The sequence below is a fragment of the Priapulus caudatus genome, unplaced genomic scaffold (assembly GCF_000485595.1).
Source record: "Priapulus caudatus unplaced genomic scaffold, Priapulus_caudatus-5.0.1 Scaffold631, whole genome shotgun sequence".
NCBI lineage: Eukaryota > Metazoa > Priapulida > Priapulimorpha > Priapulimorphida > Priapulidae > Priapulus > Priapulus caudatus.
In genome coordinates this window covers 54,465-69,889 of record NW_014577692.1, presented here as the reverse complement: position 1 = coordinate 69,889, position 15,425 = coordinate 54,465, and the positions used below count along the sequence as shown (strand labels likewise).

Below are 15,425 nucleotides of genomic sequence, written 5' to 3'. Positions count from 1 at the left end.
GAAGAGGAGAACGGTGGAGGGCCCGCAGCGGTAGCAGGGGCCGCTCGGAGTAGATTAAAGTGGGGAGAAGAACGGTGAAGGGACCCCCATAGGTAGAGTAGCGGCGAGAAGGTGCGCGATATGAAGGGAGATACGTGTTGTAGATGCGGGAGTAGAGGAGGCAAGGGACCAGTTACAAGAGGGTGAGGAGGAAGGAGAGGCAGGTGGAGGAAAAGGGCTAAGAACCGGCGTGAGTTTAAGGACTGAGGAATGCAAGATGAGGAGAAGGAGGGGGGGACAGTGGGAGTGGATGAGGAGAGAGGTGGGGAGAGGAAGCGTTAGAGCGAGCATGGGGAGAAAGTGAAGAGGAGGGGTATATGTGTTACACGGTGTGCGTAGTGGCGAGAGAGCGTAGAGGTAGAGGAGCGCACGACGGTGGTGGAGCGAGCGCAGGGAGAGGTGGGAGAAGGTGCGAGAGGGCATGAGAAAGGTGGACCGGTACGAAGGAGGAATGGTGAAGGTGGATGAGGGGAAGAAGGTGTTTGAGGAAGAGCGACATATGTGAGGGAGGGGGAGAAGGGTGAAGAGGGCAAGTGAGAGGAGGTGGAGGAAAGAGGGGAGGCAGAGGAAGAAGTGGTCGAGAGGACGGGGAGAAGGTGGAGGAGGAGGGGAAAGTGTGAGGATGCAGGAGAAGGTGGAGAGAGGAGCGTAGAAGAGCATGGGGAGAAAGTGGAGGAGGAGAAGGTGGAGAGGGAGCAGAGGAGTGAAAAATATTCCTGAAGAGGGAAGGTAGGACAGTGCGAGGAGAAGGGTAGGGAGGAGGAATCAGCGCAGGTGTGGACTAGGTGGGAACCATGGGGGCCGAAATCATCAGTACACGTGGATGAGGAGAAGCTTGTAAACATCTGATTTAGTTAGCAGTTAGAGGTTGGCAGTGATGGCTTCTACGGCATTAGGGAGTGTGGCTTTGGGATATTGCTTATGTGGTACGGGCTGGTGCGAGTCCAGACAGATCGTTGCGAGTCGGGTGGTTTTTTCTATCCCAGTCGAGAGAGCACAAAGGATCGCCCTCCATCGACATGAAAGAGAGGAAGAAGGGGATGATGATGAGACGATCCGGAGTGGTGAGCTAGGTGGTGGAAGGAGGACGGGGGGTGGAGGCGAGAATTTCCAATAAATATACAGTCACATGGGGCGTATGTATCATTTTCATAAGTAAGAGTAAAGAATTCAATAAGGCAGGCTGCAGGACTAGCTGCAGAGAAGATAATCATCATAGCGTCTAAGAAGCGAGGGATCAGCATGTGAACTGCAAGTGTGGGGTTTAGCACACAACATAAATGCAGGGAGCATACGCAATCTAGGGATAACGTTGAGAGAAGACGGGAGGAAGGTACCATTGCGACATGTTAAGGGTGTATATATGCAAATGTATAGTGAGATTTTATGCGAACAGTTAACTGTACGGCGCAGACGATGAGCAATGGGTAGGCGACTGAGAGGGAATGACGTGCGTCGGGCTCACGGACTATGTCGCTCACGGCTGCCTACGATAACGAGCACAATGATAGGAAAATGTGTGACAGACCTCAGCTGTAGCCGTGTAGATTGGCAAGTGAAAGCAAAGGTAGTGAGAAATGGGAACGTGAGCATGGTTATGAGGGAGAGAAGAGGTGGTATGCCATCGCTCTCTTCCGAGGAAGGAGTCAGGGAGGAGTTTCGGAGGATTCAATTTTCTTCGCATTGGGATTCAAGAGTGTGAGGGCGGTGAATGGTAGGAAGTCAGAGGGGGATCCATAACGTTACTGTGAAAGATTAAGGAGAAAGGTATCATAGGACAAGAGGAAACATGGAGGTATAGGAGGAAAGTGTGAGGAGCGCTCACGAATGCGAAACTTAAAGTGCCTAGACAAAGAGGAGTAGAGAGAAGTCGCCCGCTGGAGGAATAAGGCAGTGAAGTGGAAGTGTGGTAGAGAGGGAGCGAGTGTTATGAGGTAGAAGAAGCGTGGATAGTAAAGGCAAGTTTTGAGCCCAAGTGAGGAGAATGTGCGTTTAAGAGAATTTCGATGATATGCTACACACAGGGTTGTTTGCAACAGCACGATTACACACAATGGTAGCTCATGAGAATTGCAACGCGAGCTGCACATGACATCATTATAGATGTAAGAGATGATCGTCTACAAAATGGGAAGGAAGGGAGGAAATAAGGGATACAGACCCTCTCAAGGAAAAGGAATACAAGAGTGCAAATGAGGAGAGCAATATAGAGGTTAGAGTATATGGCTGGGAGAGCGAAGATTCGGGTATTTGGCTCGTAGGAGAATGGTGACAATAGTAGTAGAGTATGCTTAATCTAGCTCACCTGCACTGGACCGCGAATATTGATGCAGAAGTGATATAGATATAGAGAAAAGAAAATTTATCTCGTACATCGTGATTATGCGAATGCGGCTCTTGACGCTCTCACTTCTACAAATCGCTCTGGCACTTGAACATGACCCGCGCGTGCCTCTGTCGCTCTGCATTCCACACTCCCGCCCAACATCTAATGGAATGTTTCTTGCCAGGCCGATCCTTGGAGCTCTTTGAGAACACGTCCGCAGGGAGATGATGGGAGGGGAAAATGTGGTGGGCAAGCATTGACAGGGCAGTAGAAGCGTAGGAAAACTAGATTGAGAGGCCTAGGATATGAAACATCACGATTTAGTCATAGCAGTCAGAAATGAACTCAGGATTGAAGGCTGAGACCATAAGAATGAGCTCAAAGTGGAGAAGGTCAGGGAGTTAGATACTCGGGCCTCGTGAGGCACTAGGCATATTTGGAAAGATCGCGAAGGCTGTGCGAGGCAGAAAGGCATGCATGCGTAGTTATGTTGGAAGAGTTTGCATGTCGATATAGTAAAACAGGGGATTTACGATGTGTGATTCGACAGGGGATCTCAGATTGTGGAAGTTGCGTGCCAGCTTAACAAGTGCGAGGGGCGAGGATGACATCTGGTTTGAACACCGGAAGCAGAGCGTGGTTGAGCGCGAGCCTGAAGGGCAGATGCTGGTATTTTTTATGCTGGGGAAGACACAGGAAGAAAGCAAAGTAGCTAAGTAAAGGTTCGTAATTCGAAGGGTGTGCGCGAATGGAATGCTCAAGTGTGTAGGAGGTCCAAATTAATGGCAAGTAAGCGAGTGCAAGAGGAGTGATAAAAGATAGAGTAGATTAATCTATAGTTTTCGAAGGCGTATGTGGAGAATGAGACGATATGGCGAAGTGGCTTTTAAAGGGTCATTAGGTCTATGAGCGCAATTCTTCGAATGGGCGAGATGCGCTAGGTGGATGAGGTCGCGACGCGGCAAAGGTGCGGAGCGGCTGGAAGTTTGAGGAGTTAAAGGAGATAGGTCAAGGTTTGTGTAAGTGAAAGTAGGACGCAAGTGGTGTCCGCCCTTGCTTGAGGAAGCGGTATCGGGGGAGGAAGTGTCAGGTCTAGATAGTAGAAGCGATGGGCAGTAAAAATAAGTGTCGTCACAGAGTTGAAATGCAAGAAGTGGCTATAGAGGATTAATTGGAAATAAAGTAAGGTTTTGAGGACGGGGCGATATGCTACGGTCGAAGGAAACTGAGTCAACCCCACAGAAGGAAGATCGTGGTCAGATCTCGAGAAATGTTGACAAGAGAGGAAGAAGAAGAATGTGAGGAGAAGTGTGCACTCAAGATGTGTAGGAAAGAGGCATGAGGTCGTTTTTTGTTGGTGTGTTCCACAGAACCAATCTACTGAAGACCACTCAACCGTGCGATTAGTTAGTAAAGCGGACTATCCACTAATTTTTGCTGGGCGTACATTTGTACTTTTCGCGACTTAGCTCTCACAGTTGGTGCTGATAACCATTTCCGCATTTGATAGAGGGATCAGCGTAATAATTATTGGATATATTGTTTGCTCCTGCTAGGGTGAATAGGTTCACCGATTGTGAGTGTCTTGATCATGTCAGACTCACTAGATTAGCGCAATCTAGTCGTGACTGCCTATAATAACTCGTACTCAGATAGTTTACTCCTAGATACTAATGATTAGACATGCTTGTTGCGATCATGCGCCAGAAAGATTGCCAGTGACGCAAACATATCTCACAAGACCCCACTCATGCATCTACAATGGCTTGTGCAGACAAACAATTGCGTCTCGCATGATGGCTGGTATTGTTACGCATAACAATTACCTCAATAGTTGCTGACCATGTAATACATTATCTCACCTTGTCGTATAATAATACTTGATTTAATAAGATATACTACACCCCATAATAAGAGAATATGTTGGACTAGTACTCTATAAGGTTAGACAGTCGCCATTTATTGAGTCTTGTTATACGATGGATAAAGTACACAGATGAGATAGTAACCGAGTTATGCAGGTTCGGCCTAATTCGGAGTGTTCGTATTATCATGTTTTGTAGTTTTAATAATAAGTAAGCGTGGTTGATGTTGTAGAGGATTAGTGGGTGTAGTGATGAGACACTTCGCTAGGTGAGTTGACGAGAAAAGGTGCTGGTACAACTTTGGTGGTGAGTGGATATGAACGAATGCGAGTAGGAGAAGTGGTTATGGAAGTGTCACCTCGCGGGTGATAGACGATAGTGCTAAGATAGTACGCTGGATGGAAAGTAGATGATGTAGATAATGCGAGAAAGAGACGGATCCGCTCTGCTTCGAGCCGACGCAACGACTGGGAACACCATTTGCAAATTATGAGACCTGTAGACAGACAAGAATGGAATACGGGCAAACCGGAGTACCGAGTGGAGGATAGACATATAATATATCTGGAAAACTTGATCAGTTTGTCCGACGGGCAAGAGGTAATGTATGACGCAGATCCTGTGACGACTGGGGCATTGTGACGTGTTGGAGAAGACGCAAGAAGACCGGGTTGAAATATGCCGTGGTGAATATGGTTGTATTATGTTCGTGAGAGGGAGCGGGAGGATATAGTTAGATTTGGTTATGGACATAGCCATAGGGTAGGGATCAAGGGATAAGAGGGGGAGAAAGTGGATAGGGAGAAGGTGGGGGAAAGGAGGTTAGAGAAGGGAGGAGAGAAGGACGGATTTGGGCGGGAGGGAGACTAAAGGTGAAGGAAGCCAAGGGGAAAGCGGAGAAGGAGGAGAAAAGGGTGGGTGAATTGATAGAGGGAGCAGAGGGCCATCATTTCGGGGGAGAGAAGTTGCGGGCAGAGAGGGAGGAGGGAGTTGCGCTACGCGCTGGAATGAAAGATGAGTGTGGGAGGTATAAGAGCCGAGAACCGGGCAACGGCGGGTTGTGTGAGGGCGCAGTGAGACCAAGGGAGGTAAAATTTGGCCTGGTGACAATGGATACGCAACATGCGCGCGAGAAGGGTGGAACTAGTCGGAGTGATCCTTTGACGTAGGGTATTTGAGAGATGGCGCCAACTCGTGGGAAAGCATTGTGCTAGAAAGATCACAGGAAGTCACGCGTGTTGGGCAAAGGATCAGGGTTAGCACGCACACGCAGGCCGCGGTGGGCAGTCACAAATAAAGTATAGAGCAAAGAGGTGGAGCGTAGTATAGGAAAGTAAATCGGTATTAAAGAGGATATAGAAGGACTACGGTGTCTTTCAGGGAAAGTGCGGGGCAGTCATGGTATCAACCAGTTTTTTACTGCTCACGCTGTGACGCATAGGAGTATTATATTTAGAATTCTCGCCGCAGTGTGTGTTGGCTACAGGTTACTTGGCACGAGGAGGAGGAGGGAGAGGTGAAATGAGCAGAACGACTAGAGAGCCGCACAGCGCAGTACCGACGCAAGACGCGAAGGCGTGTAGGGGAGCCTAGCTGGGGTAGACTGTGAGGAATAAGTGCCAATGAGAAAGTGTAAGGTGAATACAATGAGTGTGTTAGAGATGGGACAGAGCCAAGAGAATATGTCTTTGGAATCGAGATCGACCTGAGAACAATACTGTCGTGGATGTGTGATATGGAGCGGCGGTGGAGCGTGGACATGAAGATGATCAAAAGCTGCTCGTAAGAGGTTCTAAATGATGGAATATGATAAGATAGTACAACGCGCTGGGAAAAGGAGGATGAACCACGTTGAAAAACGTCTTGATAGGGTGAATTACGGATGGCCAACAAGCCGCTCATGGGTTGAGTAAAGAGATAAAGTGATTGAAGTTGCAGTAGAGGAACGTGCGAGCAGAAGAAGGTTCGATGGAGGAACCAGACCGCCGTAAGCGGCGCTAGTGGAAAGGAAGAACGGGCTAGACGGAGGATAAGGACTAGCGATGAGAGTAGCGGTCGCGAGGGTTGACGGAGATATAGGAGGCTGAGTGAAGCGCTAGGAGGCAGGAGGACGTGTAGTGAAGATTGGTCGCACACGCACACGAGTGAGAGGATGGATGGACGAGTTAGGCGTTCGAAGGCGATTCGCCCAGTTCTGAGACATCTTCACTTTATAAAATAAAGAAGGTATAAGACTACGGCTCCTTCGAGGGATCAAGGAGTGTGAATGTCTGATACAGTGGTGTCCACAACTCTTCCTTCAGCGATGATTTAGACGCTCGTGTCGAAGGGCGTTGTGCCTCGTCGGAGGATGTGTTGACGATGGTGAGGTACTGGGGTCTGTCCCCATCCAGAGGGGAATAGGAGGGGTAGAGGGGAGCAAGAAAGTAGGAGAGAAGTATGAGTGGTATTCATTAAGATAGAGAGCAACTTACTACTGAACAAAGAAGGGTGCTGCACCGCAAGTCGAGAGGAGAAGGCTCGAGAGAGAGGGAGAGGGAAGGCGGAGAAGTGAGGAACAGAGGCGGATTGTTGCCGGCAGGCACTGACAGGACCAGCAGAGAGAACGCTTGAGCAGAGTGAGAAGAGGAGAGAGAAGAGGATTGAGACTACGAGCATGGGGCGGGAGAAGTGGAGGCAGGATGATGGAGAGAGTCGGAAGGAAGCGGAGCCAATGGCGGTACAAGGACGGAGGAATCGGGGGGAGAAGGGGACAGAAGAGACGCACGGGGAAAGGGGTATGTGAAGAAGCAAGGAGACGACGGTAACGAGGAGGGGGGGGAAAAAGCGATGGGAGATGAGAGATTGAATTGGTACGTATGAGGATAGAGGAAAGAGGGGAGGGCGCGACGGGTAAGGAGGTGAAGAAGACGGTTTCACGGGCGGAGACGGCGGAGGAAGGGTGGGGAGAAGGAGAGACGGGAAACGGTGGAACGACGGACGGGGGGAGAAGGCCTGTAGGAGGAGGGCGGGACGCTGGAGGGGGATACGCACGGAGCGAGAAGGCTAGTAATGAGAGAGGTTATCCGGTGAGAGGAGTCAAGGAAGAACGTGGGGAGGAACGGACAGAAGAGGCTGGAGGGAGCGAGTTACGAGAGGGAGAGAAGAAGGGGTGACAGGCATGCAGGGGGCAGGACAGGGCGTGGAGAGGGCAGGAGAAGGGTAGAGTATCAAGGATGGTTGCGAGAGAGAGCCGGCGGGGTCTCCGCTGAGAGAGGAAGGAGAGAGAGGAGGCAGCGGACCGGGGAATGGGCCGTGGGAACCGCGGACACCAAGAGAGGGCGTCGCGGGGGAGGGCGGGATGGAATGAGAGCGAGGACAGACGGTGGAGGGACGGAGTAGAGCGAGCGAGTGGTAGAAATAGGAGCAGGAGCCGAGGAGAAAGGTGGACTGGGAGGAGGTAGAAGAGAGCGCGGGAGGAAGCTGGATAAGCGCGAAGGGTGGGGGGAGGCAGGTAGACAGTGAGATTTAAATAAGCTCACGAGAGGGGAATTAATTTGTAGGTGAAGAGAGTGAGAGAGGGACGACCCGAGAGAGAGAGACAGAGATGAGAGAATTGCAGACGAAAGCAGGAAAGGAGCAGAGACGGTGAGAGAGCGACGTGGGCTGGCAAGCCTTAGTGCCGCACGAGGGAGAGGACAGTCGAGAGAGGGCCGAGGAGAGAGAGAGAGAACGAGAGAAGAGGGGCTATGTCGAGAAAAAGTGGCGGGGGTGGTCGTCGAAACAAACAGGCGAGCCGAGACTGAGGTGCAGAAAGAGGGAGAGAAGAGGAAGAGAAAAAACGGGAGACGAGAGGAGGAGTGAGATAGGGCGACGAGAGAGAGAAGACGGAGAGACGGACTGAGAGGGCGAGAGAGTGAGAGAGGCGAGAGACGAGGAGAGAGGGAGAGAGAGAGGAGAGGAGAGAAATGAGGAGAGATGGAGAGAGAGCTAGGCGAGAGGTAGAGAGAGAGAGAGAGAGAGAGAGGGGGGGGAGGCGAGAGAGAGAGAGAGGGTAGGTTGGCAGACACTCGGCCAGCCAGTCTGGCAGGCAACTTGCACTGTAACAAAATTACAATTACAAAATGATAGTTATCCAGAATGTTTTCGGCAAACGATTTAATCAAATAGCATTTATTCGTGCATTGCCTTCATGATGTAATGGTACGCAAGACGAAAACACGTAGGTAAAAGAAGTATATATACACTCTATAAACACTCGATCGCACTTGAGATTCAGAAATTGGAATCAGACAATAAAAAGTGACTCGTTTTCTAACAGTCATACACTATGGCGCTTAACAGTCAGTTAAGAAATCTCATTATTGCACAAATGTTGTTTTGATATTATTGATTTCTAATGGCAGTAAGAACACTTAATAAAAACAAACATTGAATCCACATGATATCTAGTTTTATACAACTTTGCTGATACGCTAAATATGTCCGATGTAAATATAACATTATATTATTTATAATAGAATAGTTATATAGTTATATATTATATATAGTTCTTCTCGATGAGTTCACATTTTCTACTCTGCCGAAGCATTATAGGTATATACGAATATATTAAATGAATGCCATGGGATAAATAAATGGATATAGCAATACAAACTATTCTTCAGTGGCAAATTTTCCCCTGATACTAATCCAATGTGTGTATACCATGTATACTGACATAGTTGTCACGTCTTTTTTGTCATCATTCTGTACCAGAAATTTACTTCTTTATTTCATTCAGAAAATTAAAATGTTACATAAATAGGTACTCGTTCACCTTTCTTCCAACGATTAGTAGTGCCACATTTACTGGGGCTGTTAGAAAGTTAGTAATGGTGAATAACGACCATTTTGCCCTAAAGAACATCAGGTACACAATCTTTTCTTATGATACACTGCAGTTTCGATGACTAACAGATGAGTACAATTGTCTGTAAGTGTCATATACCCTACCATGATTACACAACCTTTTCATCACATCACTTTTCATACATTTTTTACAACGTATTATCACCAGCGGCCGTATCGCTCTACGGATCATCATCTCAAACTCAACAATCTTGGATTAGGATTCTTGACATTTACAACATACAGATGAACGCTGGTATTAAGGATACACTCAGGGTTGCCGACAGGTACACATACCACTGGTTTGGGAAACCACATACATAATAACAAGAGTAGATAATAACACAATCTACTCTTGATAATAATCTACACATACATAGCTGCCCAGAGGCGCCATCTATCAAATAAAATAGATATTGAAATTTTGACAAAATTCCACCTACAACCTGAACGTATCCTTTAACAAATGACTAGGCGTAAACATTAATAACATCTACCCGTTTATGGTGACACCACTTCAGGAGATGGAGACACACGACAGGGATGGACTGCGCGTCGCTGTGAGTAGAGCCAAGCGGGACGTGCGATCACGCGACGGCACAGTTCCACGATGAGTTCTCGTCGTATTCACCGGCCTTCGTCGGATCCTCCGCATCCTCGGAGATGCTGGCGTCGTGTGGCTTCTCACCTGTAACACGAGCAGACGATGAACTGTGGGTCCCCACGTGGGAGCAAGCCACGGCAGAACATGGAAATAAGGCGAATGAATTGCTTTTCTTTATTTTCCGATCGGGAGTAACCAACGAATGAAAACGACGAATAAATTGTCTTTTTTTTCGACTGGGAGTGTGCGTCAAACGTGTTACATATACAGAATTACTTAGCACGAAATGGCTTACACTCTGTACATGTAATAGGACACAATAAAGTCAACATATATATCTAATATAATAATAATATAATTAATAATATATCTAATATGATGAAATACTTGTGCTGTGCTATTATGTTTGCATATATGTTGCTTGACAAATTCTGTTGCTGTAGAAAAAAAAAAATTAATAATATATCTAATATGATGAAATACTTGTGCTGTGCTATTATGTTTGCATATATGTTGCTTGACAAAATTCTGTTGCTGTAAAAAAAAAAAAAAAATGGCCGCCGCACACGTCTATGCAGTACTCACTGGGTGTCGTGTGAGCTGCTGCTTCACTGCTCTCCTCTGAGCTTGTGGTGTAACTGCTGCTGCTACTGGTCGACCCTGATTCGGTTGACCTTGGGCTACCTGCCTTGTCCTGGCTTCTCTTACGTGGACGCACGCGTCGCTCTCGTTTCGCCTCAAAATCCTATAACGGTCAGCGCATGTAAATGAGTATAGTAACAAAATATAGTAAAGTATTCAGTGAAATCTGTTCTCTCTTTACATATATTCACGTCAATATATATATAGTTGGTTTTACAAGGCAACGTGGTTTTGTGATGATTATAACAATGCGGCTTAGTACTGCTGAAGGGGTCGTTGTCGTATCAGGTACTACAGATATGTACCCAAGGTACATATATGTATATATAAAGTTTACCAGACTTGTACTACAGAAGTGTACCCTAACCCTAACCCTAACCCTAAACATACCTCATATAAAAATATAAACATAATACTAAACAACCTAAAACTACCTCGGGTACATATCTGTAGTACCTGATATGACAACGACCCCATCTGCGTAAATGAGTGGAAGTACTCAGTGAAATCTGTTCTCTCTTTACATTTATTCACGTCAATATATATATAGTTGGTTTTACAAGGCAACGTGGTTTTGTGATGATTATAACAATTAATCATTACTGCAATGGAACTGGAAATGGACTACTACTACTACTACTACTCATTTTCTGGCGAATGCAAGCACGTTCATTACCAGGAATATCTTCTGCGCTTTCTGAAGGTCGGTGCTCTTGCCGAGGCGTTTTAGAACGTCGAGGTATTCGCGCTTCAGGGCGGGGAAGTCGGCCGTAGGGAGGCCATGGTCGGCTCTGCCCGTCGTCTCGATATCTGCCGCCTCCCGGTAATACGCCTCCGCTCTCTCAAACTCTGCCAGCGAACCCACTGAAATATGACGATTTTTCATTAAAACGTGCAGCAAACCCACTGAAAAAATGGCAATTTTTCATTAAAAAGTGCATAAACTTGGAAGCATTCTAACTGGTACTGACCACAATACCTGCTAAATTCTCGTGGAACTAATGAATATAAACGGAGAAGCAACGGCCTACGATGTATTTTTTCTCTAACGATGTTAAACTGCACAAGCGTATCAACACTACTGAAAAATAAAATACCTGCTAAACTGTCGTAGAACTAAAGAACATAAATGGAGAAGCTATGGAATATTAATGTTTCCTCTAATGATGCTAGACTGCACAAACATATCAGCGCCACTCACAGCTATCGTTGCTCTTCGCCTTCCGCCGGCCAACGTCGTAATAAATCTGTGCGACAAAGATGAGGCTGCGAGAGAGGTCCGGGTGCTTGCCGTGGAGATGTCGTCTGCGTATCGCGACGGCCTCCATCGCCATGGGGAGGGCTTCGTCGTAGCGCTTCATGTGAGAGAGTACCATCGCCTTGTTCTTCACAGTGAGAGCAGTCTGCCAAGAGGGAGAGCAGTGCAAATATACACACATGCATATATACATATATATCAGAAGTAGATAATAGGGAATTCCCTATTATCTACTTCGGATATATATATATATATACAAACATGTAAAGAAGATATATAATATCTTACATGCTATTATTATATTTTATATATACATATATATATAAGCCATCTGTTGATACAGAAAGGAATGGTAAGATAAACACCTAAATATATATATATATCATAAATATTTCAATATAGGTGCTAACAATGATATTTACATGGAGTGAATGGACTTGTTGAAAAGGGATGCTATAAAGATGGTCACTTGTTAAAAACCTTATTTCACATGCTTTGTTATGAACGTGTACTTGAACACACACATGCACGCACGCACGCCCGCACACGCACACACGCACACGCACACCCACGCACGCACGCACGCACACACACAAACGCACGCACACCTTAACGTAGCCATCCATATGCAGCTTTTTCTCGGTAGCAAGGCTGCGGTCGTAGTATTCGAGCGCTCTCCTGAAATGCTCGTTCGCTTCTAACGGCCTCACATTAATCGCATCGGTTCCCATGTGATGATATCCTGACATAACAGGCGGGGAATCGAACATAAACATTACGACAAGTCTCGATTCCTGTAGGACTCGTCAGCAACGCAAGCACGACTTCGTGCATGCACGCATTTACACGAGCCGTCCATCGCCGAACTTTCCGCGTTAAAATTTTTTTAACACGCACCCCTCGACGCGCTTCGCTAACGGTCGTCGAATGGATGGTCACGATCACGATCACCAATACGATCACGATCACGATCACCAATACGATCACGATCACCAATACGATCACGATCTATCCACGTGCGTCCATCGACGAACGTTTTACATTAAATTTCTAACAATTTTAACACACACTCGCCTCGATGTGCGTTACTAACGGTCGTTGAATGGATGGTCGCGGTCATGGTCACACGCCGATCTATCCATCGATGAGCTTTCTACGTGAAAATCTTTAACATGCGTACGCCTCGATGTGCGTTACTAACGGTTGTTGAATGGATGCCAATCTATTCACGCGCGAGTCCATCGACGAATTTCTACATGAAATTTCGGGAAAAAAATGTAGCACGCACGCAAGTTGCTACGCTGAGCCGTAATGAAGACTGTCGCCGCTCACCCGTGCCTATGTTCATCAGGTAGGTGGGCGCGTCCAGCTGAAGGTCGGCGCCAGTCTCGCCCACCAGCATCTCGTAGGCATTCAGGTGGCAGTCTAGGGACTCCGAGTATTCGCCGAGGTTGAAGTAGACATGTCCGAGCTGGTTGGTGACTCGGGCTGAGAAGGAGCTGCGACGCGACAGAGCCCGGCATGCGCGCAGACCGGACTTCACCTCCACTAGCGCGTCGCTGTAGCGATTCAGGGAGCCTAGCGCCCGCCCTGAAAAATGTATGATGATGAACGTGTTTGTGCGTGTGTGTCGGTGGCGTGGGGTACATGGCGAAGCGTTTCGTCAGACAGAAAACACGGTGAATGGATCGCCGCAACATGCCTGTAAGAGACGATCGAGGTGTGGTGGTAACAAGAGCTGCGATGTGACAGACTCGACTACAGCTCCACTAGTACGTCACTGTAGCAATTCAGGGAACCTAGAAAGGTTTTGCTGATAAAACATCGAGCTTTTTTAATGAAAGTCTTAACGAGAATCAGTACGACATCATGATTAAACTATGCCTAAAGCCTCGTTGTGTATACATGGTATCTGATGGTATGATGTTACTTCCAGTACTGCTCGAGAAAGAAGAGGCACTTTGTGCAATAAAGGTGTCAACCATGGTATACCTTTCACATAGTGTATCAGCGCTTTCACCAATTTGCCACCATCTGTTAAACTTGATTGCTTTTCCACTTCAGCCAGCACTCCGGATGGCTTCTCAAGGATTTGAAGAGCTTTTCCGTAGCGAGCTTGTGTGATAACATGTTCAGCCTCCCACGCCTTGTAGAAGCTGTAAGTTAGTTTGTTGCCTGCACACAAAAACACGTGCGAATCTATATTAACAGCAACACTCTGTTCCAGAAAATAACTACGTGACGTTTGAAAATGTTTATATTATTGTCAGATATAGAAAATTAAATTCAACAACTTAGAGATTGCTTTAAACTTCAGGCAGAGAGCAATAGTGGGTTTGGTGTGAGAATAAATTCATACCTTGCTTAAAAGCACACTCGGATATATTCTGACATAGCTGCAAGCGCCTGGGAGTTTCCAAAAACAACTCCAATGCGATGCAAGCTCCATATTGTTTGTGGAATTCCTTCTTTCCCGCCATCTCAGGTACAGTACCCTCTCTCATCATCATGCCAAAGCACTGGTCAAAGTGAACTCTGTTGTTCTCTATCAACCCTGAAAGCAAAGGTATTATGGTTTGTTTAGCACTATAAACCACTGTGCGAGTAAAAGGTTTGATCCTATCGAAACAAAAACATATAGCAAATTAACAGTAACTAGTAAAATTAATCAGTCTGACGATACATACATAAAGAGTCGAGTTAGATATCGCAAAATGATAAATCCATCGATACCTAATGCACTGAGGCAGTTATCCTGAGCAAGCTTTCCAACTTTCTCCAGCCTGTGCCAGAAATGTTGGGTGAAATTTTGCTCGGCTTGTGTGAATAGAGCGGCCACTTCCGGTTTCCTCCGTAAGTGAGACAGAAAGGTGCGCGTGACTGCGTGCAAACAATAGCGCGCCTCACCCTCGATGCCCTCACTACCCTGCAAAAGCAAAAATTTTATCAATATATCCACTTTTAATCAAACGTAGTGACACGGCATTTTTTTACAATACCATGCAAAGCCACGGTAAGTTAGCTAGATTACTAAGTCAGATACATACGTGTGACACCACGGAAAAAATTGCGTTTGTCATTCAAAAAGAAAAAGAGAGATATGAAGTGATTGTCAATAAATAAAGACATACTCTGTATGATTCCAATCGAGCCCAGTCGTCAACCTCTACCAGGTGGCAGCACTTGAGCTGATGAATTTCAAACTTCATGTCTAGTGTGTGGCATCCGATAACGGCTGCAGCTGCTTCTATATCAAACCACGACCTACGACGGAAATGAATGCGCTTCGTCAAATGTAGCCTGATGAAGTCATGAAACACTTTCACTCCCTCTCCACCTATGCTATCCCCATTCGCTCGCATTAGTAAACTTGCAGCGCCCAGTAACACCTTTATCGAGTTCTTCCACGGAATTTCAAAACACATGCAGGGCAAACTGTTAATTCATCCCCGATTGCTAATCGACGTCAGTTATATGTGTTGTAAGCGGTCCCAATACACGGGTAAACTCGATCAGTTCGGAGACGCATACATCAAACTGTGAAAACACAACATGACAGAATTGGATTTGTCAAAAGTAAACACAGCTGGAAATTAAGTTATGTCGGAAGCTTTAAAGAATCTTAAATCAGCTTCAGCTTTGAAAGAACTTCAGACCCGACACGCGTTAAAGACCCGGTTGAAAACTCTCTGCTTCTACCTGAATAAACACCCGGCGAGAACTCTCTGCCTCTACCTGAATAAACACCCGGCTAGAACTCTCTGCCTCTACCTGAATAAACACCCGGCGAGAACTCTCTGCCTCTACCTGAATAAACACCCG

The 15,425-nt window shown here is 46.6% G+C and overlaps 1 protein-coding gene across 1 annotated transcript in view; it reads right to left on the bottom strand.

Annotated features, from left to right (window-relative positions):
• Window positions 1-8,352: 8,352 nt before the first annotated feature.
• LOC106812297 overlaps window positions 8,353-15,425 on the bottom strand; it is a 14,409-nt gene continuing 7,336 nt past the window's right edge. Inside the window, exons 10-19 of the mRNA XM_014816137.1 lie at window positions 14,735-14,867; window positions 14,337-14,529; window positions 13,963-14,157; window positions 13,596-13,778; window positions 12,936-13,193; window positions 12,212-12,345; window positions 11,547-11,748; window positions 11,022-11,209; window positions 10,289-10,448; window positions 8,353-9,787 (exon numbers count right to left, since the gene is read on the bottom strand). Coding sequence (XP_014671623.1) covers window positions 9,687-9,787; window positions 10,289-10,448; window positions 11,022-11,209; window positions 11,547-11,748; window positions 12,212-12,345; window positions 12,936-13,193; window positions 13,596-13,778; window positions 13,963-14,157; window positions 14,337-14,529; window positions 14,735-14,867 — 1,747 coding nt within the window. The 3' untranslated portion in view covers window positions 8,353-9,686. The remainder of the gene's footprint in view (window positions 9,788-10,288; window positions 10,449-11,021; window positions 11,210-11,546; window positions 11,749-12,211; window positions 12,346-12,935; window positions 13,194-13,595; window positions 13,779-13,962; window positions 14,158-14,336; window positions 14,530-14,734; window positions 14,868-15,425) is intronic.